Source organism: Sinohyriopsis cumingii, chromosome 15 (genome assembly GCF_028554795.1).
Source record: "Sinohyriopsis cumingii isolate HCF-2022 chromosome 15, ASM2855479v2, whole genome shotgun sequence".
Classification (NCBI taxonomy): Eukaryota; Metazoa; Mollusca; class Bivalvia; order Unionida; family Unionidae; genus Sinohyriopsis; species Sinohyriopsis cumingii.
Genome location: NC_142975.1, coordinates 125,820,274 through 125,845,357, shown reverse-complemented (window position 1 = coordinate 125,845,357; position 25,084 = coordinate 125,820,274). Strand labels below are relative to the sequence as shown.

Below are 25,084 nucleotides of genomic sequence, written 5' to 3'. Positions count from 1 at the left end.
GCTGGCTTCTCGTTTTGTTTATATGCTTCTCGTCAGTTCACATTCATGCTTTTATCTCTACCGGTCATAAACCAGAAAGGATAATGGGATGGTCAGTTTCCGTCGTCGGTCTGCCTGTTCACACAAGTTTGTTATCGCTACACTTCCAGAAATACTTGCAGGACTACTATGAAACTTTACACTTTTATTACATTATCTAGTTGATCTTGAATAACAAATTTGCCGTTCGAAGATAGTTTTGCGGCCACAGTGGCCATATTGAAAACTTTATCCTGAAAAGATGGAATTTTTTCGCTAAAATACTCTGGATGATGTCAAGTCGGTCCAAAATGAAAATGGTGTCGATCAAACGTCCAGTATTACCGCAACGATAGCCGTGTGGGAAATCGTGTTAACAATATTTCTCCCGAATGAAAAAACCTGTTGACTTGGGGCTTTCGCAAAAAAGACTTGTAATATCTTCTTAGTTCTAGTTGAAAATGACACCTATCTTGTGTACAATATGACTGTCCCGGGAACCATCTTTATAACCTTGTTAATGCAACTCTTCCGAACGGAAACTCGTATTACATGGGGTTTTCACCAGAATTTTTTATGATGTATGGTTGGTCCTGAAGGAAATATTGCAGATCAGATGTCCAGTATGGCCGCCATATAGGTCATCTTGAAAATCTTGTTGCTGCTGATCCTGAATAAATGGTCCAATCAGCATTGGGTTTTTACTAAAAGACTTCTTGTCATAAATAAAGATAATGCCGATCAGATGGACACTACGGTCGCCACATTTGCCATCTTGAACATTTTATTATCGCAAGTTCTAGATGTTTGATTATATCGACATTTTGCTTTAACTAGAAGACATCTGTGATGTCCTGTTGTTTCTAAATGGAAATGGCTTAAAACTGATATCCAATACGGCAGCCATATGGAGAAAAAAAATTGTTATTGATGTTTCTTCCAAAAAGAACATCACATCAACAAGGGCTTATCATCAGAAGACGTTTTATTATACCTTGTTACTTTGTTAGTCGAAATTAAATTACATTGGTGATGCTAAGACGTGAAATATGGCCACCATCGTAGCCGTCCTGAAAATACTATTACTATTAAATGGAAAGTCGGTCTGATAAGGAGTCTTCATGAGAATAATTTGTGTATAGTTGGTCCTACCTGAAATGATATACATTACCCATAAGAATAGCTACAGTGATTCCCATTTTAAAATTATGATCTCTACCCCTCCAAAATGGATAGTTATATAAACATGGGGATTTAACTAATATACGTATTATGATACATCATTGGTATACATTGAAATGGTGTCAATCGTACGTCTATGTCACTTAAGGTCCCTGAATGGATGGCGAAACTTCAGTGGGATTTCACCAAAAGCCTTCCAATCATACATACTTGTTCCTAAATGAAAATGGTGTCAAGCTGACATCCAGTATACCCACAACAGCCGCCCAGTTGAAACTATCGTCGCAGAAAAATATCAAAGATGGTTTCAACCTTCGCAATACATGGTCCTATAATCTTGAATTCCTGGAAATTATTTTTGGCTAGAAGAGTGCAAGTCCACTTGAGGGACTAGTTACTTTTAGTTCTACTATGCATGTATCAGAAGAGCTTCTACGGTGGCCTTTGGTCGGGTGCCCTGCGTTTGGCGTACGTGTAAGCTGTTAGCACAAGTTTCCTGTAGCTGCTGCTCCTCAGATATTGGGAAGATTGCCACAAAACCTTACAGGAAGAATCATCTCTAAGGTTTAGTTGGTTCTAATTGAAAATGACGTACGTTTTACATCAGTAGTAGCCGCCTTGGCAGCCATATTTAATATATTGTAATCGTTACACCTCAGAACAAATGGTCATATGAACAAGAGAATTTCTCTGAACAACTTTCGGTGTCTCGCTGTTCATAAATAAACGCATTTCAGACCTCAAATCGAATATAGTTGCCATTGCAGCAATATTGTCGCTAGTCCACCTGAACGGACAGTCGTATTAACATGTGGGTTTTTAGTCTTTTTAAGGTATCTTATTGATCCTAAATGAAAATGGCACCCCTCAATGGTGGCCATCTTGAAAATACGATCACTTATCCTCCTGGTCGGATGACCGTATCTGCATGGGATTTTCACTAGAAGATTTATGAGGTTTATTTGGTACTTTGTAAAATTTGCTAATGAGACCTCCGATATGGCGACAAAATCTTTTTATCGCTAATTGTATTATATGGATGGCTATTCTTGCTTTTCACCAAATGACTTGACGTATTGACACGGTACTAAATGAAACTGATGCGTTTCTGACGTCCATTATGTCCGGCAAGGAGGTCATCTTGAAAATTTTGAGGTAAGTTTTAAAGGAATCTCTATTAGGACATGGGATTTTCACTTAAAGGGTTTTTTTATGTCTAGTCTGTTCTAAATTAAAAGGGTACTTCTTTGCAATCCATTCTAGCCGCTGTGGTTGCCATCTTAAAAATATTTATATAACTGCTTCTGCGCAGTGAATATAATTAATGGCATGGGGTTTCACTTAACTAATTTGTATGTCTTGTTGGTCCTAAATTAACTAATTTGTATGTCTAGTTGGTCCTGAATTAACTAATTTGTATGTCGTATTGGTCCTAAATTAACTAATTTGTATGTCTAATTGATCCTAAATTAACTAATTTGTATGTCTAGTTGGTCCTAAATTAAAATTGTACTGATCAAACCTCCAGTATGGATGCCGTTGTAGTCCTCTTCAAAATCTTGCTATCGATACAATTTTGAGTAGATAGATTTATATGCATGCAGTTTTCACCAGAATACTTCTTATACTGACTAGTTAGTCCTACAACAAAAAATGGTGCTGATCAGATCTCCAGTATAATAGTCATTATCATGTTGAATGTCTGAGGTCTGTTAATAGCTATATTGAAAGTCGTATCACTGGACCTATGTCAGGGATGGTCATACTTTTCCTATGATTTTCACATAAATGCATCTAACAATATGTATTATGTGCTAAATTAAAACGATACACTTATGACCTCCTTTTCGGAAATGTCATTGGGGGTGAGGATTAAACAAGCAGGCTATGGTTCATTGGAAAGGAACCTCCAATGGGGAGCCAGGGAGTGAAAAGAAAGAAGATGGTATTCATCAGACTTCTAACATGGACCAAATCCATCTCGATCTTTTTTTATTTGTTATTTTTTTTTTTTTGTTTAATCACCAATGGTGGCATTGACGTGGGGTTTCCATGGAAACACTAATTAAAATATTTAATTGGCTATGAACGAAATTGTGCACATCTGACCACAACCGTGTTCGCACCCCTGTGAAGGAGTTTCGAAAACCAGATATAACTGATTTTGGTATCAAGTGAATGGTCATGAATTGCAAATTATTTCTCAAATGACCATAGAAACTTGAAAGGTCGACAGTCTTAACGTGTTTTTAGCTGTACTTGCCTGCAAACATGATAATGCAGACAGATATGAAATAATTTATTTTAAATTTATCCCACTATATGGATATAACTGAAGAATGTATTGCCTGATACTACTTAAACAACTTCGGTGTATGGGGCACAAAGTAAATATTATGTATTGTGCAAGTCACGTTCAATGGTCTCAAATTCAAGATCAATGGTCGTGATAAAGAATTTTGTTCTAACCTTGCCCTTACTTCGCAACACGTTCATGCAAACACAAACACATATATGTTGATATATTTATACATTTATTGATCGATTTATTTATTTTAATACCATTTTTGACATATTTGATCTTCTAAACAAATATAAAAGATGGTTTGAATACTTAGCAGTTGGAAAGAGGTAATGGAATAAATATACACAACTTCCAATGATTTTCTCTCCGGTAGACCTTCCGGACCTGTTTGCAAATTTCTTCGGTGACAAATTTCAATCCGTTAGTGATAAGCTTGACAACAAAATTTCATTTGACTCATCGTTACATTAATTGTGATACAGAATATACACGGCAACCTTTAACAGTTGTGATGAAGAGCGCCCCAAAGTCACGTGAACTCGATCCGATTCCGATACCACTGCTACTTGATTGCTTAGATTCAATTTTGCCTTCACTAACCGATTTTATAAATACTTCTCTCTCGTCCGTGTAATTCCTATCATTTTTTTCCTTCAAAACTGCCATTGTAAAGCCTCCGTTGAAGAAACCGACTTAGCTAGACTGAATATCGGTGACAATATCGTCAATAAACATACTTCTACTAGACTGAATATTAGTGACAATATCGTCAATAAACATACTTCTACTAGACTGAATATCGGTGACAATATCGTCAATAAACATACTTCTACTAGACTGAATGTCATTGTATCATCAACAAACCTGAACTGGATTGAATCCGTGACAATATCATTAATTGCAGTATATCACATTTGTATCACATTTTAGTATATTTAGCTTTCCACGTGTTGATCATCAAAAACGCTACATTTCAAGGTAGACTCAAATGATGAATTATTAGAATGAGCTGCAATGTCGTAAACGTAAAGATCTGACAGTACTATAATAGCACTAGCAAAAAGTTGCAGTCTTTAACACTACGTACACGAGGGCCTGTATCGTTCATTTACCAATCTCGTCATCCTAAATTAAAAAAAAACAATGCCTATTCTCGATCCAGTTGCCTTGCACAAATCAAAGAAACTATTAATTATGCTATTTTAATTGTGGGCACGCCCTCGACCTGTAACTATTAAAAGCTAAAGGCCTCGGTTGTGCCCCCCCCCCCCCCCCGCTTTTCCGAAACATTGAAAGTCTTGTATGTGTTTTGTGTACCCACTCCTTATGTTTCATCTTGTTTTTCTATTGCAAAATCAAAAAGAAGTTTTACAGAAAATTTATTTATTAGTTTTTTTGTGGGTTTTTTTTATTGGCCGGGTTGTTCTAAGAGTCGTACTTCAAGGTCCCTATATTCACTGGTCCCATTTCCTTCTCTATTCCTTAATGTATATGTTCTTTTTCTCTTAATGTATTTGTATATGTTACATATAGGGTTTCTGGTAACTGTTTAAAAGTAACAGTAAAACAGCTGTTTTTCGTCCAAAATCAAAAAACAGTAAACAGGTGTTTTTTTCTAACTGTTTTACTGTTTCTAACGAAAATTTTTAAACAAAAATATACTACAACTGAAGCTCCAACGTTCTGTGGTCGTGGCCGGCTTCACCGTTGTGCCGGGCTTGGCCATCGGGTTGCTCGGCTTGCTAGTCATCGCGGTCTGCATTCTGCACGTGGAGTGCAGGATCTGTCATTGGCTTGGCGCATGCTGCAGAATGCAGGTGTGCAGGTCTACTTTCGCAGGAAATCTAGCGTCTCGTCTATTTGAAGTCAACGATGTAGAAGATGTCGAACAGTCGTCAAATGATGCTGAAAGTGTGAACTTGTCTCTTCAAGATGAATTGAATTTGTTGCTTCAAAAAGATGGATGATCAATTGCAGTCGGAGGGCAAGACAGTTTCAAATGGCTCAAGTCCGAATTCACGCTCTTCAGGAACTCTGGCCAGCGCACTGAAAATCTCCAGAAATTGTACAACGCAATTCTATCCATTAAACCGACATCAACGGACGTTGAAAGAGTTTTTTTCGGTCTGTACGAATTTCTGTACAAAATTAAGATCGCGTCTCTCAAACAAGTCGCTTAATGCACTTGTATTCTTGAAATATTATTATAAGAAGTAAAAATGTATTGATTTAGAACTTACCACGAAAGATATAATAAAACGGTGTTCATCACAAAAATAAGCTAATGACTATAAAATTAGTGAAAATATGGAGAAAAAAAACAGCTGTTAACAGCTGTTTTTTGAAAACTGAAAACAGTAAACAGCTGTTTTTCAAAAATGGCTGTTTTTCAGAAACCCTAGTTACATACTCCCTCAGAAAGACATTTTTTCAATGGATATTTTCCATAACGTGGTCCCTATTCCCATTGATGATGGCTAATGATCCTCCTACTATCCATGTATGTTATGTATATGCTATAGTGTCTTGCCTGCTATCGATTTTCGTGTTTGGACCAGCCTGTGTATAGTCATATTATTTTTCTGTTAATTTATTTTTAATTTCCTATAAATAATTTTTTTATTATGTTTATATAAGGTGGTGAATTTTCAAAAATACATGTGCATGCACCGTTGCCTTTTCTCGTAACAAATTTTGGATTTAGAAGAGGGTCGCATTTATATACGTGTATGAAAAATTAAAAGAAATAAATAGTAAAATTAAACTTATATATATATATATATATATATATATATATATATATATATATATATATATATATATATGTTGCGAATTATTTCAAATGCGCTTTATAATATTACCAAAAATAAATATTCGGCCAATAAACAAAGTGGTTAGCTCCTATAAAGATGATAGACTGTATTTGTGTTCCCAAATGTTTGTGTCTGTATGTCCATGATTCCATCTGCGTGGTTTTCATTGACTCCATCGTACGCCTGCCTACCTCGCTTAGAGCCACATAGTATAACCTTACGTAATATGCCTTTTACTTCCCACAACACATGGAGCCTCGTTCTTTTGATCCACAGAGTGGGTTAGAAGAATAAAGGGTGAACATTGCTTTACTTCAGATTCAGTACGCGGATATGGGTTTCTCAGAGAACTTTCTTTACAAAGCCCCAGCTGTATATCTTCGATTTTGCCCTAGGTACGATTTGAAGAACAAAAGTATAATCTGGCTTACGTAACATTAACAGTGCGCTGATCTGGATCGGTCCGTCTCAACAATGGGGTTTTAATTTACGCATGCGCAATGGTGTAGGGAATGTTGCTTTACATTATATTTTCATACATAAACACAATAATTAATGTATTTTTCCAAGAAAATATAAACCTCTTTCTGTGATCAATACCTGACGAGTCTGTGCTTAGGATAGCCTTGAACTGATTATGTAACAATTACTTATTGCCCAGACTTAAAAAAAAAAAAAAATTACAAAAGAAATGTCGCACATAAAGGGAGAGAAAGTGCACGTATCCTGTAATTATAATTCTGGATCTAACAACATTTTTAAATAAATTTAAGTAAAATAAAACCAAATAATTTCAAACTAACATTATAATGCACGTCTGTTTTGAAATGAAAACAAAATCAACGGTGTCTCGTTTATCCACACAAATACACCCACCCACCACAACCACGTTATCCTGTTACTTGGAGCATTTTTAATAAAAATAATAAAAGTCACAGATAAAAAGACGGGAAAAGAGTAACGGAAGAAAGTCACAAGGAAAAATGTCGTAAGTTCGGATACGAAGAAATGCAACCCTTGAAGACTTATCAATAACGGACAGAGAGATGAATGAAACTAATGGCATGTCTGATAGTAGCATGCACTTTATAAACGCTGAATAAAATGTATATGTACTGTGCCGAAAACACAGGTAAGTTTATTAGTAAAGCCAAAGGAACTGAATAGTAATCTCTCTCTCTCTCTCTCTCTCTCCAGGCGTCGGGAATGTGCAGTATTCCAGCCCTGAACCCAGCTTGTTTTATTTATTTTTTTTATGATATGTTATCATATAAATTGAGCATGTTTTTCAACCTTAATTCTACAGAATCACTGTTTCTCAATAATGCTAATTTAGGACAAAAACATATTCATTTTAACTTAAATTGTGTTAAAGAAAAAGTAATATCACTATGGTCAATAACTGTGGCGTATTCTCTGTGACATTTCCGTTTGTTGTTAATTTTGTTTACTTTTTATTTATTTATTTATTTATTTATTTATTTATTTTGCAAGCGACTTTATTTCCGGAGTCCGTTTCTTAATACAATGTGTGAAATATACGGCTATTGAGTTTGTCCCTAGTTTTTAATCATCATTATTGTTTTCCTAAATATTTACTGCATTCAGGTGTTATTTTGTAAATCAATCGTCCTTTGATATTTCGAGGGCCGAATGTCTGGTTACATTCGAAGGCGTTATAACTGTTTCAACCCAGCCGAGTATGTAAGCAAAATATGAAGAAACAATAAATTCTAAAAAACTAAAAAAGTAATACAAGATTGCTGTTTGACAAGAAATTATGATTCAGTGAAATCAAAATCGTAGAACCCAAAATGTAATGGTTATTTCCTTGCGATGTGAACATGTTAGAGGACGAATACCTCTTAAGTAATTAATATACCGGATATAAAATGGGAGGTTGAAATGTTACGTGGTACAAAGGTTTAATTTTACTTGATCACAATATGGCAGCGTCCTTTAAGAAAAAAGGCTGGAAGCTGTACAATTTGCTATCAAACCTTAAATCAATCAGTTTGAACACGCGGGCAGTCCCTGGTATTGCCGAACATTTTCCTTGTCGACATAGTTCATCTAAAAAACACGCGGATAGTGCTGATTATTGTGTCAATCTTGTCCGTAAAAATGATTATGAAAACTTCTTATGTTGCTTATTACTGCCAGAAAAGCTAAGGCCTGCAGGGTTTGCCATTAGGGCTTTCAACGTAGAGATTGCACAGGTTTGTTGCACAGAATTGTGTTTAAGTATATAGCTAAAGGTAAGACCATGTAGATCAAAAATGGACAACTAAATTAATTCCATAAATGTATGGAAATGTATTTTGGGAAAGAAATATTGTGGCGGTTACAGCAGGTTTAATTTGTTCCCTACTGAGATTCGAATTCAGGATCGGATTATGGCCCGAAATAGACTTTCTTGCAAGCACCAACCCTAATCCCCCTCAGCCATGCACACATCTTCATAAAAGGATGAAATATAGTCGCCAGTATAATCATTCGTGCATAGCAGACATCTGCATGACGACCTGACAATTAACTCTCATCTAATAAACTGTCACGACGGATTCCAGTAACAGAAATCAAGGCATATAGAAATAGTTATAGATAGGTACATGTACACCCTGGATAGAGGAGAAAGTTTAAGTGAGGATGCATGATAATATGAGTGAAATTTAATATATTGGAAATTCTGCAGTAATGTACAAACAATGGACTGAAAAAGGAACTTTCAATAAAAATGACTGTGTAAATGAAGATTGTTGTGGATCAGTTTTGATAAGTTTCATACCAAATTTGGATTACATGTAAGTTTCCTAGAATTTCAGAGGCTTTTAGGTGCCATGAAATTTTATCAAAGTAGGTTTGTTAAGTATCAGTTTGAATTAAAGCTGTACCGATTAATCAGCCATACTCATAATCAGACCGATTATTGGAACAATCAGTATAATTGGTATCGGCAGAAATAATCGGTGCCGATGTAAACAAATTTCCAAAATATAAATTTAATCATAACATTCATCTTGACATGGCTTGAATTTTAAATCAGAATTAAATAGTGGAAATTAAGGAATAAACATTTGATTTGGGGGTTAATTGAAAGACAGTATATTCTTAAAAGTAAATACTTTTTAACACGCTTGCTGTAAACTACCGCTGATTGTCTGCTCACAACAAATATCAATACCATGCATGCACTCATCCCAATCACAGCAGCCACCCAGCCATTGAGGCCTTTCGTGGCCATTGAACTTCCAGCATACACATTACAGGGATGATCCTGGCTTTTAAAAAATTGTCACCCAAAAAATTGTCAATCTCAATATTTTGTTGCCAATTTTTAAAAAAATTTGCCAGAATAAGTAGTGAATATTTTCCCAAGACTATTAATGTAATAGCCAATGAAAATTTAAAAGATGGGATAGTTATTACTTTATTGACAACAAGCAATACAGCCATAATATTACAAAATAAATCATTACATGACTGTTTTGCACTACTTCCATGGTCTTTGCACATCACTGTTAGTGCATAGGTCTAACTGTTGTCACCTGAAATAAATGCATTCTCAAATGTAAAATATCTACTTTCCTACAGTCTCTCTTTTTTAATAGAAACATCATGTATTAAGCAAATCTATATTATGTATATTATTTTCCAAATAATAGTTTTGTAAGAAACTTTATTTAGATAATGACATTTTAATACTAAAACCCTATGATTGTACTTTGCAATATAAGATAAGTGACATATAATGCGACTGTGAATTTTACAAATTCAGGAATTCAATCCCCCCATTTTATGGCTAGCTTCACAAAGTACATCTCCATCAACCAGGAGTTCAGAAATTTATTTGTGCCATGCTTTACATGCTTCGCTTGTTAGTGAACTGCTTCCTAAATCCCAGGAATGATCACTGAATGCTGTAGATTTTTTCTCGACAAGCAAATTATGATCTCCATTTCCACCAATGAAACTTACACGAGTCAACTTGACCTGGCATTACTGTATTGTTTATATAAGCATTGAATTACCATCATTAAATTAAAAGAAGAAATGAAGAAACATATCACAGAGCATATGTGCAACCAAAAAACTAATTCGGAATAAATATGTTATTTAGTAGAGAGTTTTATTTGCTTGTATGAGTTTACAATAAGAAATAAGGTGGGATATAAAATGTGGGAAATAGTTATCACATGTCTGGTAGCTTGAGACCATGTTTGAACTGTTAATATTAATCCACACCCATTTTAGGCATTGTTAGTTATAAAAAAAATAGGGCATGGTTTACTTCTCAATCAAATGCTAGTGCTTTCACTAACTGTAGGGGGCCCTGAGTGGCCGAGTGGTCTAACGCGCTCTCCATTATGGATCACTGCCATCTCACCTCTGTCTGCATGGGTTCAAGTCTCGGATTTGGCAAATGTGGGTTTGTGAGAAAGCTTGCCAGTAGCATTTCATGGGTCGGTAGTTCTTTCCAGAGTTTTCCAGGGTTCTTCCTCCACCATAATACTGGCTGCCATGTATAGCCTATCGTGTGCTGAAAAATAGCATTAAACCCTACAACAACAACAACTAACTGTAGAACAGGCAGTTTCTTGAATAATCGGTCTCATAATCTGTATCAGCAATTTTAATAATTGGGTATACGCGGTGTCGTCATAATCGGCAAAAAGTGACATTGGTACAGCTTTAATTTGAATATACAATACACATCTATGAACCTATCTATTTTACCTATATTGATGGATCAAAAGGACTGTGAAAGAATTTAAAACTCATCTGCTCATGGGGAAATTTTGACACTCCTTTCATAGTAAGATACATGTGGATGCATTAGTATACATGACTGATTACATTGATGCATCCTGAGCTCAGACAACTTGTTACACTATTCTCTGGCCACCTAGATTGATCCAGCAATGTCTTATGCAGGAAGGTTAAATTATGTTAATGAATATTTTTATATGTCCTTAAACATTTTCAGTTTTTGGCGAAGTTTTGAAAAGTAGAAAAAAAAAATTGCATGTTTTACGGACAGTTGATTAACTATTTATATCAGTTTTAATCACAGTGATGTAATCTGGATACTCCTATCAGATAGAATTAACTACAATATTAGTGTTTCCATTTACGCACATTTGTGCATCAGGGACGCACACTGCAGAAAACTGACGCACACATTTTGTTTACCGTGCATTTTTTGATGCAAAGGATTCGCATAAATCGATCAGGATTTATTAAGTATCCAATGCTTTGGATGAGGGATGGTATCATGTATACTTCGGGCATAGGCAGAGTCTGGTTCCCAGCTTTGTATGCTCCTTGCTTTGCACTCCACTATTTGTATAGCAGAGTGCAATGCAGGGAGCATAAGAAAGAGAGAACCAGACTAGCATCAGCAATGTAATGATGGAATAGCTTCCCTAATCTCACGAGCTCTCACACATTTTCCATCCAGCTCATCAAGATGTCATCCAGATGTTTAACGTCAATGCTTGTTGCACTAGAAAGTGATCACCATATGTCGAACTCTCTTTAAAATTTAGAATAAATTCTGGAACATCCAAGATATAACACAAATCTATCACAAAGAACATATAGCAAGAGAGAATACATTTTCATGTTACAAACCTATGCATGTGAAGATTGTTTTTATAAACTGGACCTCTTCCTGACCAAACTCAACTGTATTGTGACTATACAGCGAGAATTTTGGGCTATAAGTATCACTGATATGGTTAAATCTACAGCCATTAAACTCGATGTAATCAAGTTTTTTACCACCATCATTTTGTATATGCAGTAGTGGGTGGCCTAGTCCCAATATTTTGAAAGAGATATGGCTGAAACTATACATCCCTAGGTAATACTGTACATGGCAGTGAAATCCATGTATGTATTTGTTTATATATTATACAAGAGTATTTAATACAGACAAAATCCTGACACTGGTCTCACCGGCTTAAGATGGTACAGAGATATACAGGGGTAACTTGTGACACCAGCTCATGTATAAAGTTTGTAAGTGAGTAGATACAGTAGTCTTTCTTACAGACTCTTAATGACTTATGGTACTAATTCAGTTCCCATGGTAAACCTATGCAAACACCATGGTATTAAAAATTCAATAACATTAAATTTCTGAGTTTTCATGATCAAACCTGTATTTGTCAGTATAGATATATCCTGAATGTCAGCTTCTTTGTAGAGAAAAGGATATGAGCTATGTCATTTTCTGGACCTACTTGTGTTTGAAACATGTGCTTTCAATTCCGCACCAAAGAGTAAGGTGCTAATTTCAGCATTAAGTGTTCCAAGCTCAAGACTGTTAAAGGACTGAAATTCCATCAAGAAAACAGTGTCTCTAAAACATTTCAGTTACACCTAGGATAAGCTCTCTATAAGAATATTTTCCAACAAAATAACTTTCATTATCAACCAATCCTGGCCACCCAAACCCATGTATACTCTATTTTATGTTCACCTGTTTCCAGGCTGGTTCCTATTCTTCTATACATTTAGTACTGTATGTCCTTAAGAATGACAGGATGCAGGGTGAGAGTGGCAAGGCATGTGCCTGAACAGGCTCGGACATAAATAAAAGTGTTCAAATAATATTCTTTAATCCACTTCCATCCCTATTGAAATTCTAATATAGTAAAAGACGTGTTATAAAAGCAAGTATTAAAAAAAAAATGTATTTTACAAAGTAAGGGTCACATGGCACTCATAAAAAAGAGGCAAGGTGCAGCACCCAGCTATATCTGCCCAGGGTAAATACTAATTACAGTTTGCCTAAATCATTTGGCTCATTGGTTTCAAAAAGTCATTGATTCTTTTTAAGGGCCGAATATATTATCACATGAGATAACTAATTATATTGTGTTTATTTTCCTTTGTTGAAGGTCCGAGATGTTGTGTCAGACAAATACAGAGGAATCATGAGAATGCAATTCTGGAAGGATGCCCTTGACAACATCTTTAAGGTAAATATAAACCTTTGTTGTTTATATGCCCACTATAAATTAGAGTGCATCAAGCTACTTTGTTGTCATTCCATACATCTGTCATTTTGGATATCCATCTGTCAGTTTATATATCCATCCAACTGTCAGTCTGTGTGTCCATAAATCTGTCACTTGGAATGTCCATCCATATGTTATTCGGTATGTCTGTCTGTTAGTCGGCGTGTCCATCCATCTGTCAGTCTATATGTTCATCCATCTGTCAATCAGCATGTCTATCCCATCTGTCAGTCTGCATGCCCCTCTATTTGTCAATCTGTTTGTCCCTCCATTAGTCAGTCAGCATGTCCGTCCATCTGTAAATTGTTATATCCATCCATCTGTCATTCTCTGTGTCCATTCATTTTGTCAGTTGGTATGTAAGTCTGCCTGTATGTGCATCTATCCATCTGTCTCTGTGTCCATCTGACTGTTCAGCCATCTGTCACCCTGTATGTCCATCCATCTGTCAGTCCTTATGAACATCTATCTGTTACTCTGTATGTCAGTCTATCTGTCAGTCTGTATGTCCATCAATATGTTTCCCATTTCATTAGTGCCCAATAACTTGAACTGTCCATTACCAATTTTTGTAGGTTGCTTGCCTTTGGAACAAGAAAAGAAATGTATTGATTTCACGCTCAAAGGGTCAAAGGCTATTGTCATGGGGACTGCAAGAAAGAAAACTGTTTCCTACCAGTAACTTTACTTGTATTGCAGGTAACTGCTCCAAACTTTGTCAATTGCTTGCATATGGAATGAGAAAGACATGTTTTGATTCTGGAATCAACAGGTTGAAGGTCATGTTTAGAGTTTAAAGGTTGGAAGAATCATGGTCTGAGGGTCCCTAAGAAGGATAAAGGTTTTCTGAAAATATCTCAAGATCTGTGCCACAAATCTTAATTAACAAATGGATGGATACATTGATGGGAAAGGATGACACAGTATCCCTCAAACTATTAGTGATCCAGAAAGAATTGAGGTAATCAATAAATCAATGCACAGAGTGATAGAAGGTTGTTACAATATCTCTAACACTGTTAGTGGTCTAGGAGGAGAGCTAGGATAATGAACAAATCAATGGACAGACTATTTGAGGTGTCACAATATCCCCAACACTATCAGTGATTTATTAGGATGTAGGGTAATGAACAAATCAATGGATATACTGATTGAAGGTGTCACAATATCCCCAACACTATCAGTGATTTATTAGGATCTAGGGTAATTAATAAGTCAGTGGACAGACTGGTGGAAGGTGTCACAATATCCACAACACTATCAGTGATTTATTAGGATGTAGGGTAATTAACAAATCAATGGACAGACTATGGAAGGTTGTCATAATATCCCAAACACTAGCAGTGATTTATTAGGATGTATGGTAATTTATAAATCAATGGACAGACTGATGGAAGGTGTCACAATATCTCCAACACTGTCAGTGATTTAATAGGATCTAGGATAATAAATAAATCAATGGACAGACTGATGGAAGATGTAACAATATCCCTAACACTATCAGTGATTTATTAGGATGTAGGGTAATTTACAAATTAATGGACAGACTGATGGAAGGTGTCACAATATCTCCAACACTGTCGGTGATCTAGGAAGAGATAGGGTAATTAATAAAATCAATGGACAGACTGGAAGGGTGTCACACAATCCCAAATAGTAAAGTGTATAGATAAAATTAAATTAAACATGAAATCTGAGGAAGAACATAAGAAATATAATTTGTATGTAACATATCCTTATTAAAAAAGTTTCAGATATATACAGAATAAATGCACTTGCATGAGAAATATGTCTAGACTGTATGTACATGTTTAAAAATTATGTCTAGACTGTATGTACATGTTTAAGAATTATGTCTAGACTGTATGCAGGGATCGTCCTGGGCTTTGCCAATGTCGCAAATTGCGATTTTGTTTCCTTATTGGCGACAGAAATATCCCATCTGGCGATTTTTTTGGCGACAGACTTTTTCGTTATTTAATTTGTACATACAATCATGGATTTGGACTGGATAAATTACAAGGGAGAACGAAAGGAAGCCACAAACTTGACTTAGCAATGCATTGGAATCAATCTGTTACACAAACGATCCTTTGTTCGTATTGACAACCCCATCTTTACTGTGCATTGTTACATCATAATCTGCTTATGCTGACATCTGGGCTGAGTACTGCATGCTGTGATACAGTCAATCATGCTAGCGAACTATACCTACAACTGACTGACTTCTGAAGACGCGAATAGAACAGATACAATTAATTGAATGGCGAATCATTCTGTTGTTTTTTTTACATATACCAATACAACAGTTTTGCAGAACCTTCATAAAAAAATCTGATAACCTTTGAAGTACCGACTACTGTGTATAAATACAAAGCAAATGGAAAAAAATCTCAATCACAATTATATCTGTTGCCAGTGCAGCATTTTGCTCATTGATCTTTTCCTTTTGCCATCAATCCCGTGTTACGGCTGCAGAGACTTAAACTCCGCAACAAGAAATAGCAAAAACAAAACCAGTTTTGCATAATTAAAAATAATTATTTATTTCTCAAAATACAGGAGTGAAAGAATTCCTAAATTGGATGTGAATTTATGCTTATATATACGGTCCAATATTGCCTGGTGTTGACTCGTGTAAGTTTCATTCGTCGGAATGGAGATTCTATTTTGCTTGTTGAAAAAATTTATACAGCATTCAGTGATCATTCTTGGGATTTAGGAAGCAATTCACTACTAGCTTTGTGAAGCTGGCGGGGGGGGGGGGGGCTGCTGAGAGACTACTGCTACTGGTGTCACCTGTCAGCACTGTAGACTGTGAACATGCATTCAGTAAGATGAACCTCATAAAAACTGACATCAGAAATAAACTCTGCATCTCATCTCTCAAGAATTTAATGAGAATCAGCATGTACAGATGTGAAAAATTAGACTTTGAAACTGCATTCAACAAGTGGGCGGCCCTAAAATCGCGACGGATCTTCATGTAACACTTTGTAACATTTTGTTAATGCTTGTTATAATTAAAGTATTAACTAACCCATCTTTTGTAATTTTCATTGCCTGTTACATTAATAGACTAAATTAACACTTGGAAAAATGTACACTACTTGTTCTGGCGACACTTTTTGACAATTGGCGACAAAATATTGAGGTTGGCGATATGTTTGGCGACAGCTTTTTAAAAGCCAGGACCATCCCTGGTATGTACATGTTTAAGTATTATTTCCAGAATGTATGTACTTGCTTGAGAAGCATATCTTGATTGTATGTACTTCCTTGAGCCAATGTCGTATCTTTTCATGTCAAACTTAAAAGTGTGTTGTATTAAGTTTAATATGGAAATCATCCTATGGACTAAAGTGTGTTGTATTAAGTTTAACATGGAAATCTGTCTGTGGACTAAAGTGTGTTGTATAAGTTTAACATGGAAATTAGTCTGTGGACTAAAATGTGTTGTATTAAGTTTAACATGGAATTCAATCTGTGGACTAAAGTGTGTTGTATTAAGTTTAATATGGAATTCATTCTATGGACTAAAGTGTTGTATTAAGTTTAACATGGAAATCAGTCTGTGGACTAAAGTGTGTTGTATAAGTTTAACATGGAAATCAGTCTGTGGACTAAAGTGTGTTGTATTAAGTTTAATATGGAATTCATTCTATGGACTAAAGTGTGTTGTATTAAGTTTAACATGGAAATCAGTCTGTGGACTAAAATGTGTTGTATTAAGTTTAACATGGAAATCAGTCTGTGGACTAAAGTGTGTTGTACTGAGTTTAATATGGAATTCATTCTTTGGACTAAAGTGTGTTGTATTAAGTTTAATATGGAATTCATTCTATGGACTAAAGTGTTGTATTAAGTTTAATATGGAATTCATTCTATAGACTAAAGTGTGTTGTATTGAGTTTAATATGGAATTCATTCTATGGACTAAAGTGTTGTATTAAGTTTAATATGGAATTCATTCTATGGACTAAAGTGTGTTGTATTAAGTTTAACATGGAAATCTGTCTGTGGACTAAAGTGTGTTGTATTGAGTTTAATATGGAAATCAGCCTGTGGACTAAAATGTGATGTATTGAGTTTAATATGGAATTCATTCTATGGACTAAAGTGTGTTGTATTAAGTTTAACATGGAAATCCGTCTGTGGACTAAAGTGTGTTGTATTGAGTTTAATATGGAAATTAGTCAGGACTAAAGTGTGTTGTATTGAGTTTAATATGGAAATCATTCTATGGACTAAAGTGTGTTGTATTAAGTTTAATATGGAATTCATTATATGGACTAAAGTGTGTTGTATTAAGTTTAATATGAAAATCATTCTATGGACTAAAGTGTGTTGTATTAAGTTTAATATGAAAATCATTCTATGGACTAAAGTGTGTTGTATTGAGTTTAATATGGAATTCATTCTATGGACTAAAGTGTGTTGTATTAAGTTTAACATGGAAATCAGTCTGTGGACTAAAGTGTGTTGTATTAAGTTTAATACGAAAATCATTCTATGGACTAAAGTGTGTTGTATCAAGTTTAATATGGAATTCATTCTGTGGACTAAAGTGTGTTGTATTAAGTTTAACATGGAAATCAGTCTGGACTAAAGAGTGTTATATTAAGTTTAACATGGAAATCAGTCTGTGGACTAAAGTACGTTGTATTGAGTTTAACATGGAAATCAGTTTGTGGACTAAGTGTGTTGTATTGAGTTTAATATGGAATTCATTCTATGGACTAAAGTGTGTTCTATTAAGTTTAATATGGAAATCATTCTATGGACTAAAGTGTGTTGTATTAAGTTTAACATGGAAATCAGTCTGTGGACTAAAGTGTGTTGTATTGAGTTTAATATGAAAATCATTCTATGGACTAAAGTGTGTTGTATTAAGTTTAATATGGAATTCATTCTTTGGACTAAAGTGTGTTGTATTACGTTTAATATGGAATTCATTCTATGGACTAAAGTGTGTTGTATTGAGTTTAATATGGAATTCATTCTGTGGACTAAAGTGTGTTGTATGAAGTTTAATATGGAATTCATTCTATGGACTAAAGTGTGTTGTATTAAGTTTAATATGGAAATCAGTCTGTGGACTAAAATGTGTTGTATTGAGTTTAATATGGAATTCATTCTATGGACTAAAGTGTGTTGTATTAAGTTTAACATGGAAATCAGTCTGTGGACTAAAGTGTGTTGTATTGAGTTTAATATGGAAATCATTCTATGGAATAAAAGAAAATGACAGAATAATTTATGTAAATTGACCAAAAATATTGCTGTCAATTTGCAGAAAATCTTACTGTTGTCTTTTATTTTGACAGTTGTTTGGTTTCTTCACAGGGGAATCCCCCACATGCACCTGTAGCACTGGAACTTGCCAAGGTATGTATGTGGCAGTTAAAACATAGGTTTTCATCATAATCCCACAATAGAGAAATTTGTGTGTATAAAACTGGTGTTGCCTGCAATAAGTTAACATGAAAACTTAAGTCCCTCATATGCAAATCCCTGCTGTTCGTCTAAAGCTGGACTCAGTCTTATTATGTACTAATGCCTGATTTAACCTAAAAAGAGAATTTTCACGGTCTGATATTGACAATATTTTTAAAGAACTTATTTCAATTCCTTAGAAGAATTTTCACATGCCACAATAAATCGTTCAGTTGTTTTCAGTCAGCATTAAGGATTTTAATTTGGGATAACCCAAATGAACTTTTGTCCACTATATCAAGGTATCTGCTGAGACAGATAACAGTGTATTTACTAAGAATATTGTTGTCTAAAATAATAAGTCAACTCCCTATATGTGGTAAGATTCATAAGACTGGCTTCCTGGTTTTATTAAGAAAGAAATACTGTCTTTTGTTAATGTGAAATTTTAAGTGAGTACACTTTGACTTTAAATTCGTCAGTTTGAATTTCATGTAAATTTAATTATTTTATTAATTTCAGGTGATTGAGAAGCATAAACTTAACAAGATCTGGTTCACAAGGTTAATGGAAGCACGAGTAAGTGGTTCACAAGGTTAATGGAAGCATGAGTAAGTGGTTCACAAAGTTAATAGAAGCATGAGTAAATGGTTCATTAGGTTAAAGGAAACATAAGTAAGTGGATTACAAGGTTAATAGAAGCATGTAAGTGGTTCATAAGGTTAATGGAAGCATGAGTAAGTGGTTGACATGGTTAATGGAAGCATGAGTAAGTGGTTCACATAGTTAATGGAAGCATGTAAGTGGTTCATAAGGTTAATGGAAGCATGAGTAAATAGTTCACAAGGTTAATGGAAGCATGAGTAAATGGTTCATTAGTTAAAGGAAACATAAGTAAGTGGATTACAAGGTTAATAGAAGCATGTTAAGTGGTTCATAAGGTTAATGGAAGCATGAGCAAGTGGTTGACATGGTTAATGGAAGCATGAGTAAGTGGTTCACATGGTTAATGGAAGCATGAGTAAGTGGTTCACAATGTTAATGGAAGCATGTAAGTGGTTCGTAAGGTTAATGGAAGCATGAGTAAATAGTTCACAAGGTTAATGGAAGCATGAGTAAATGGTTCATTAGTTAAAGGAAACATAAGTAAGTGGATTACAAGGTTAATAGAAGCATGTTAATTGGTTCATAAGGTTAATGGAAGCATGAGTAAGTGGTTCACATGGTTAATGGAAGCATGAGTAAGTGGTTCACAATGTTAATGGAAGCATGTAAGTGGTTCATAAGGTTAATGGAAGCATGAGTAAATAGTTCACAAGGTTAATGGAAGCATGAGTAAATGGTTCATTAGGTTAAAGGAAACATAAGTAAGTGGATTACAAGGTTAATAGAAGCATGATCAGGGATCGTCCTGGGCTTCGCCAATGTCGCAAATTGCGATTTTGTTTCCTTATTGGCGACAAAAATATCCCATCTGGCATTTTTTTTGGCGACAGACTTTTTCGTTATTTAATTTGTACATACAATCATGGATTTGGACTGGATAAATTACAAGGGAGAACGAAAGGAAGCCACAAACTTGACTTAGCAATGCATTGGAATCAATCTGTTACACAAACGATCCTTTGTTCGTATTGACAATCCCATCTTTACTGTGCATTGTTACATCATAATCTGCTTATGCTGACATCTGGGCTGAGTACTGCATGCTGTGATACAGTCAATCATGCTAGCAAACTATACCTACAACTGACTGACTTCTGAAGACGCGAATAGAACAGATACAATTAATTGAATGGCTAATCATTCTGTTGTTTTTTTTACATATACCAATACAACGGTTTTGCTGAACCTTCATAAAAAAATCTGATAACCTTTGAAGTACCGACTACTGTGTATAAATACAAAGCAATTGGAAAAAATCTCAATCACAATTATATCTGTTGCCAGTGCAGCATTTTGCTCATTGATCTTTTCCTTTTGCCATCAATCCCGTGTTACGGCTGCAGAGACTTAAACTCCGCAACAAGAAATAGCAAAAAAAAACCCCAGTTTTGCATAATTAAAAATAATTATTTATTTCTCAAAATACAGGAGTGAAAGAATCCCTAAATTGGATGTGAATTTATGCTTATATATACGGTCCAATATTGCCTGGTGTTGACTCGTGTAAGTTTCATTCATCGGAATGGAGATTCTATTTTGCTTGTTGAAAAAATTTATACAGCCTTCAGTGATCATTCTTGGGATTTAGGAAGCAATTCACTACTAGCTTTGTGAAGCAGGCGGGGGGGCTGCTGAGAGACTACTGCTACTGGTGTCACCTGTCAGCACTGTAGACTGTGAACATGCATTCAGTAAGATGAACCTCATAAAAACTGACATCAGAAATAAACTCTGCATCTCATCTCTCAAGAATTTAATGTGAATCAGCATGTACAGATGTGAAAAATTAGACTTTGAAACTGCATTCAACAAGTGGGCGGCCCTAAAATCACGACGGATCTTCATGTAACACTTTGTAACATTTTGTTAATGCTTGTTGTAATTAAAGTATTAACTAACCCATCTTTTGTAATTTTCATTGCCTGTTACATTAATAGACTAAATTAACACTTGGAAAAATGTACACTACTTGTTCTGGCGACACTTTTTGACAATTGGCGACAAAATATTGAGGTTGGCGATTTGTTTGGCGACAGCTTTTTAAAAGCCAGGACCATCCCTGATGAAAAGTGGTTCATAAGGTTAATGGAAGCATGAGTAAATGGTTCACAAGGTTAAAGGAAACATGAGTAAATGGTTCACAATGTTAATGGAAGCATGTTAGGTGGTTCACAAGGTTAATGGAAGCATGTAAGTATATCATAAGGTTACTGGGAGCTGAAGTAGCTGGTTCACAAGGTTATGGAAGCATGAGTATATAGTTCACAAGGTTACTAGAAGCACAAGTAAGTGGTTCACAAGGTTAATGGAAGCATGAGTAAGGTGTTTGCAAGGTTAATGGAAGCACAAGTATGTTTATAGTGTCCCTTTTCATACAGATGCAGAATAGAGCTGCCATGATTTGGGACCTTGTAACTAAAACTTTATTGTGCTATCTATTACACATAAATCTGCAAAAGTCATACATTAAAACATAATATGTTTATAACCCTCACCTAGACCAGTTCTCATGTCCATCGGCCCATCCAAACAATCTCATTAATGCAGTTAATAACAACAAATTTTAGCACAACTATTTCTGCAATTTTTGAAGGATTGACATGAAACATGGTAAATATTATTATCATCTGAAGATGATCATATCAACAAATCAGTTTGTTTCCACAGTTTTGTTACAGGTATTGCTCTTTTTGCAAAAGTGTACAAGATAATTCTGTTAGTTCCTCTAGTCAAGCAGTTTTTGATGAATTGATGTAAAACTTGTAAAAAGTTATGGTTATCATCACCGTTCTTGCCTGATCTGGGTCCCCGAGTGGCTGAGTTGTCTAAAGCACTCACCGTTCCGGATCACTGCCATCTCACCTCTTGTCTGTGTGGGTTCGAGTCTCAAGCTCAGCTAACGTGGGTACGTGAGAAATCTTGCCAGTAGCTTCTCTTGGGTTGGTACCTCATCCCGGGGTTTTCCAGGGTTCTTCCTCCACCAATTATACTGTCCGCCATGTATAGCCTATCTTGTGCTGAAAAATGGTGTCAAACCGTACAACTACAACAACTTGCCTGATCTTTTTATTAGAGTTAATGCCCTTTTTTACTCTAAGCTGAATGTGGTGTATGACAATTTGCTGATGCATTTAATTTCTTATTCCAGTACATCACCATGGTAATTATGACAATTTTCTAAATGCAGTTAATCTCATAAATTTCACTCAATCACCATAAAGCTTGGAAATTATAAAAATCTTCTGTACATGCACTTGTTGACAAAATCATAGCATTTGAGTTATTGTTGTTTCTTACCTTGAGCCTGATGTAATACTTGACATAATCCTGTGACCACTCTGGTGGCTTAGTGGTTAGAGCATCTGCCTCGGATGTGGGAGGTTGCAGGTTCAAACCCTGGCCAAGTTATACCAAAGACATATAAAAATGGTACTAGCAGCTGCCTCCCTTGGCACTCGGCATTAAGAAGTTAGTGTTCAGGCTGGTTGGCATGGTGTCAGGATAATGTGACTGGGTGGAACATCATGCTACATGTCTGTAGCATGAAGTCCCAGTGCTAGACATCACAATAAACTGTTACACTGGAGACATCATAGCAATGTGACTGAAAAATTGTTAAAGCTACATTAAAAATCCAAATAACACACACCCACACACATAATCTTGTGGATACAACTAGTCTAATTTTTTACTTGATTATCAAGACACTTTGTGTATGTAATAATAATCATTTGAAGATTTGCACATCAACTTATTTCTCATAATTTTTGCTGGAGTTATTGCCCTTTATATTCTGTGGCTCAATGTTGTGTAAGACAGAATCTTGAAAAATACAACTTATCTTTCTCTTATTTATGGATTGCTGTGAAAATGGTACATATTATGGTCATCATCTAAAGATGCACTTGATAACAGATTTCTGATCTGATTTGTGTAAAGATGTTACCATTTTTCAATTAAAGCTGGAGGCAATGAATGTTAGAATACTATGCATACAGTTATTATCTCGTCTAGCCATAAGGCCAAGAGAGCTTAGGATATGGTCCTTTTTCAGGCATCATTCTTGCATTATGTATTGTCATCGAACATCATCCATTCACAGTTGATATTTATAATGTCATAAAAAAGAAGAACAGAATTTGACCTAATTTGAATTAAAGCAGCCTGGTGTAAAGGTTTTTTCAAATTTGTACAGATGATGCATCATCTGTTGCAATTTTTTTTCTGCACTCGGTAACTTAAGTGGACTACTGTCTGCAGTTACCAAACTTTGTGAATGGCTTGTTTATTGTGGTTTGGACAGATTGGGGGCTTGTCTGTGATTTATGATTTTGGAGTGAAAAATGTTAAACTTCTGTGTCACTGTGACTGAAAAAGGTTTTGCACAATATCATCAGTTTTATGTGAGAGACCCAAATTAAATGCCTTGGATGGCTTGAACTTTGTGTAAAATAGCGGCTTCAGTAAAAAGGCTTGAGGTGATGGTGAGCATGCCTGAAAGACAAAATAAATCGCTTATGCACAGAAATGTTTGGTTATCAATTATGTATCTTGACCAGAGTTTGGAGTTTGTAAATGACTTAAACATTGGGCAAGAAAAAAAAGAACCCTGTTGATTTTGAGGTCATAAGATCAGTTGTCAGTATCACTTGATGTTGAAGATAAATGTTATTTTGCATAATAACTTTAATTCTAGACCAAGTATATCAACCATATTTTATGGAGTATTTGCACTTATGGTGCTGAATATGCCTATTGATTTGGGGTTGAAAAGGTCAAGTATCAAGGTCATTCTGACTCAAAGTAAACTTGCTTTTACAGCATAACGTTCTAGAGAAAGTTTCTTGACCAAATTTTATGGATGGCTGACACTTTGGGTAATAAAGAAGCCTGTTGATTATTCTAGGTTATAAAGGTGTGAGGTTACAGTAATGACAAGGTTAAAAGGGCAAGATGAGTTTCTGTACGTTAAGTATAATTCAAGGCCCCATGCCTTGACCAGTGGTACACATCAGTGAGACCCATTGGTCATTATACTGCATAGTCAACCATGCCTTGGTAGTGCCAGCATGGGACTGTTATGCATGGACCCATAATGTGCCATTTATGGTGTAATTGTTCCGTTATAGACTTGTCTCCATATTGTCATAGGCTTGGCTGGGAATATATTATGTGAGTAAATTTCTCACCATTCCTATAGTTGCTAGAGTTATTGCCTATTGCAGATTTGTATGGATTGCCATAAAGCTTGGTACAATGTTATGTACATCACCAAAAGATGTGCTTTTCAACAAATCACTGTGCTTCAGCAGTTTTTTGTCTATAGAGTTATTGCCCTTTTTGAGTTACAAGTAATTATGGCGTGACATTATCTTATGAAAGTAACTAGACTCATACATGTCACCTGTATTCCAGGCAGAACAGCTGGAGGCAGATGGGTTCAGAAGTGTGAAGGCGGTGGAGGATTATGGAGAGAACACTGTCTCCGCCCTGCTGTACCTACTTCTACAGTGTGCAGGTATTTCTTTGTGTCCAGGACATGGGTCTGCGTGAAGTGTCAGTTGGTACACAGATATCCTTACAAGGATGGATATCCAGACCAGTGGCCACCCACTTTTAAAATCCATGGTACTGAT

The 25,084-nt window shown here is 35.4% G+C and overlaps 1 protein-coding gene across 5 annotated transcripts in view; it reads left to right on the top strand.

Annotated features, from left to right (window-relative positions):
- Window positions 1-6,554: 6,554 nt before the first annotated feature.
- Window positions 6,555-25,084, top strand: part of LOC149782702 (NADH dehydrogenase (ubiquinone) complex I, assembly factor 6-like) — a 38,262-nt gene continuing 19,732 nt past the window's right edge. For 2 of the 5 annotated variants that reach the window (XM_089934196.1, XM_089934195.1), the window contains exons 1-5: window positions 8,253-8,537; window positions 13,227-13,307; window positions 18,693-18,734; window positions 19,305-19,361; window positions 24,864-24,966. In XM_089934196.1, coding sequence (XP_089790322.1) covers window positions 8,265-8,537; window positions 13,227-13,307; window positions 18,693-18,734; window positions 19,305-19,361; window positions 24,864-24,966 — 556 coding nt within the window. In that variant the 5' untranslated portion in view covers window positions 8,253-8,264. Of the gene's footprint in view, window positions 6,714-8,252; window positions 8,538-13,226; window positions 13,308-18,673; window positions 18,735-19,304; window positions 19,362-24,863; window positions 24,967-25,084 lie in introns of those variants that run through there. The other 3 variants (XM_089934200.1, XM_089934198.1, XM_089934199.1) reach the window with 3 other exon arrangements.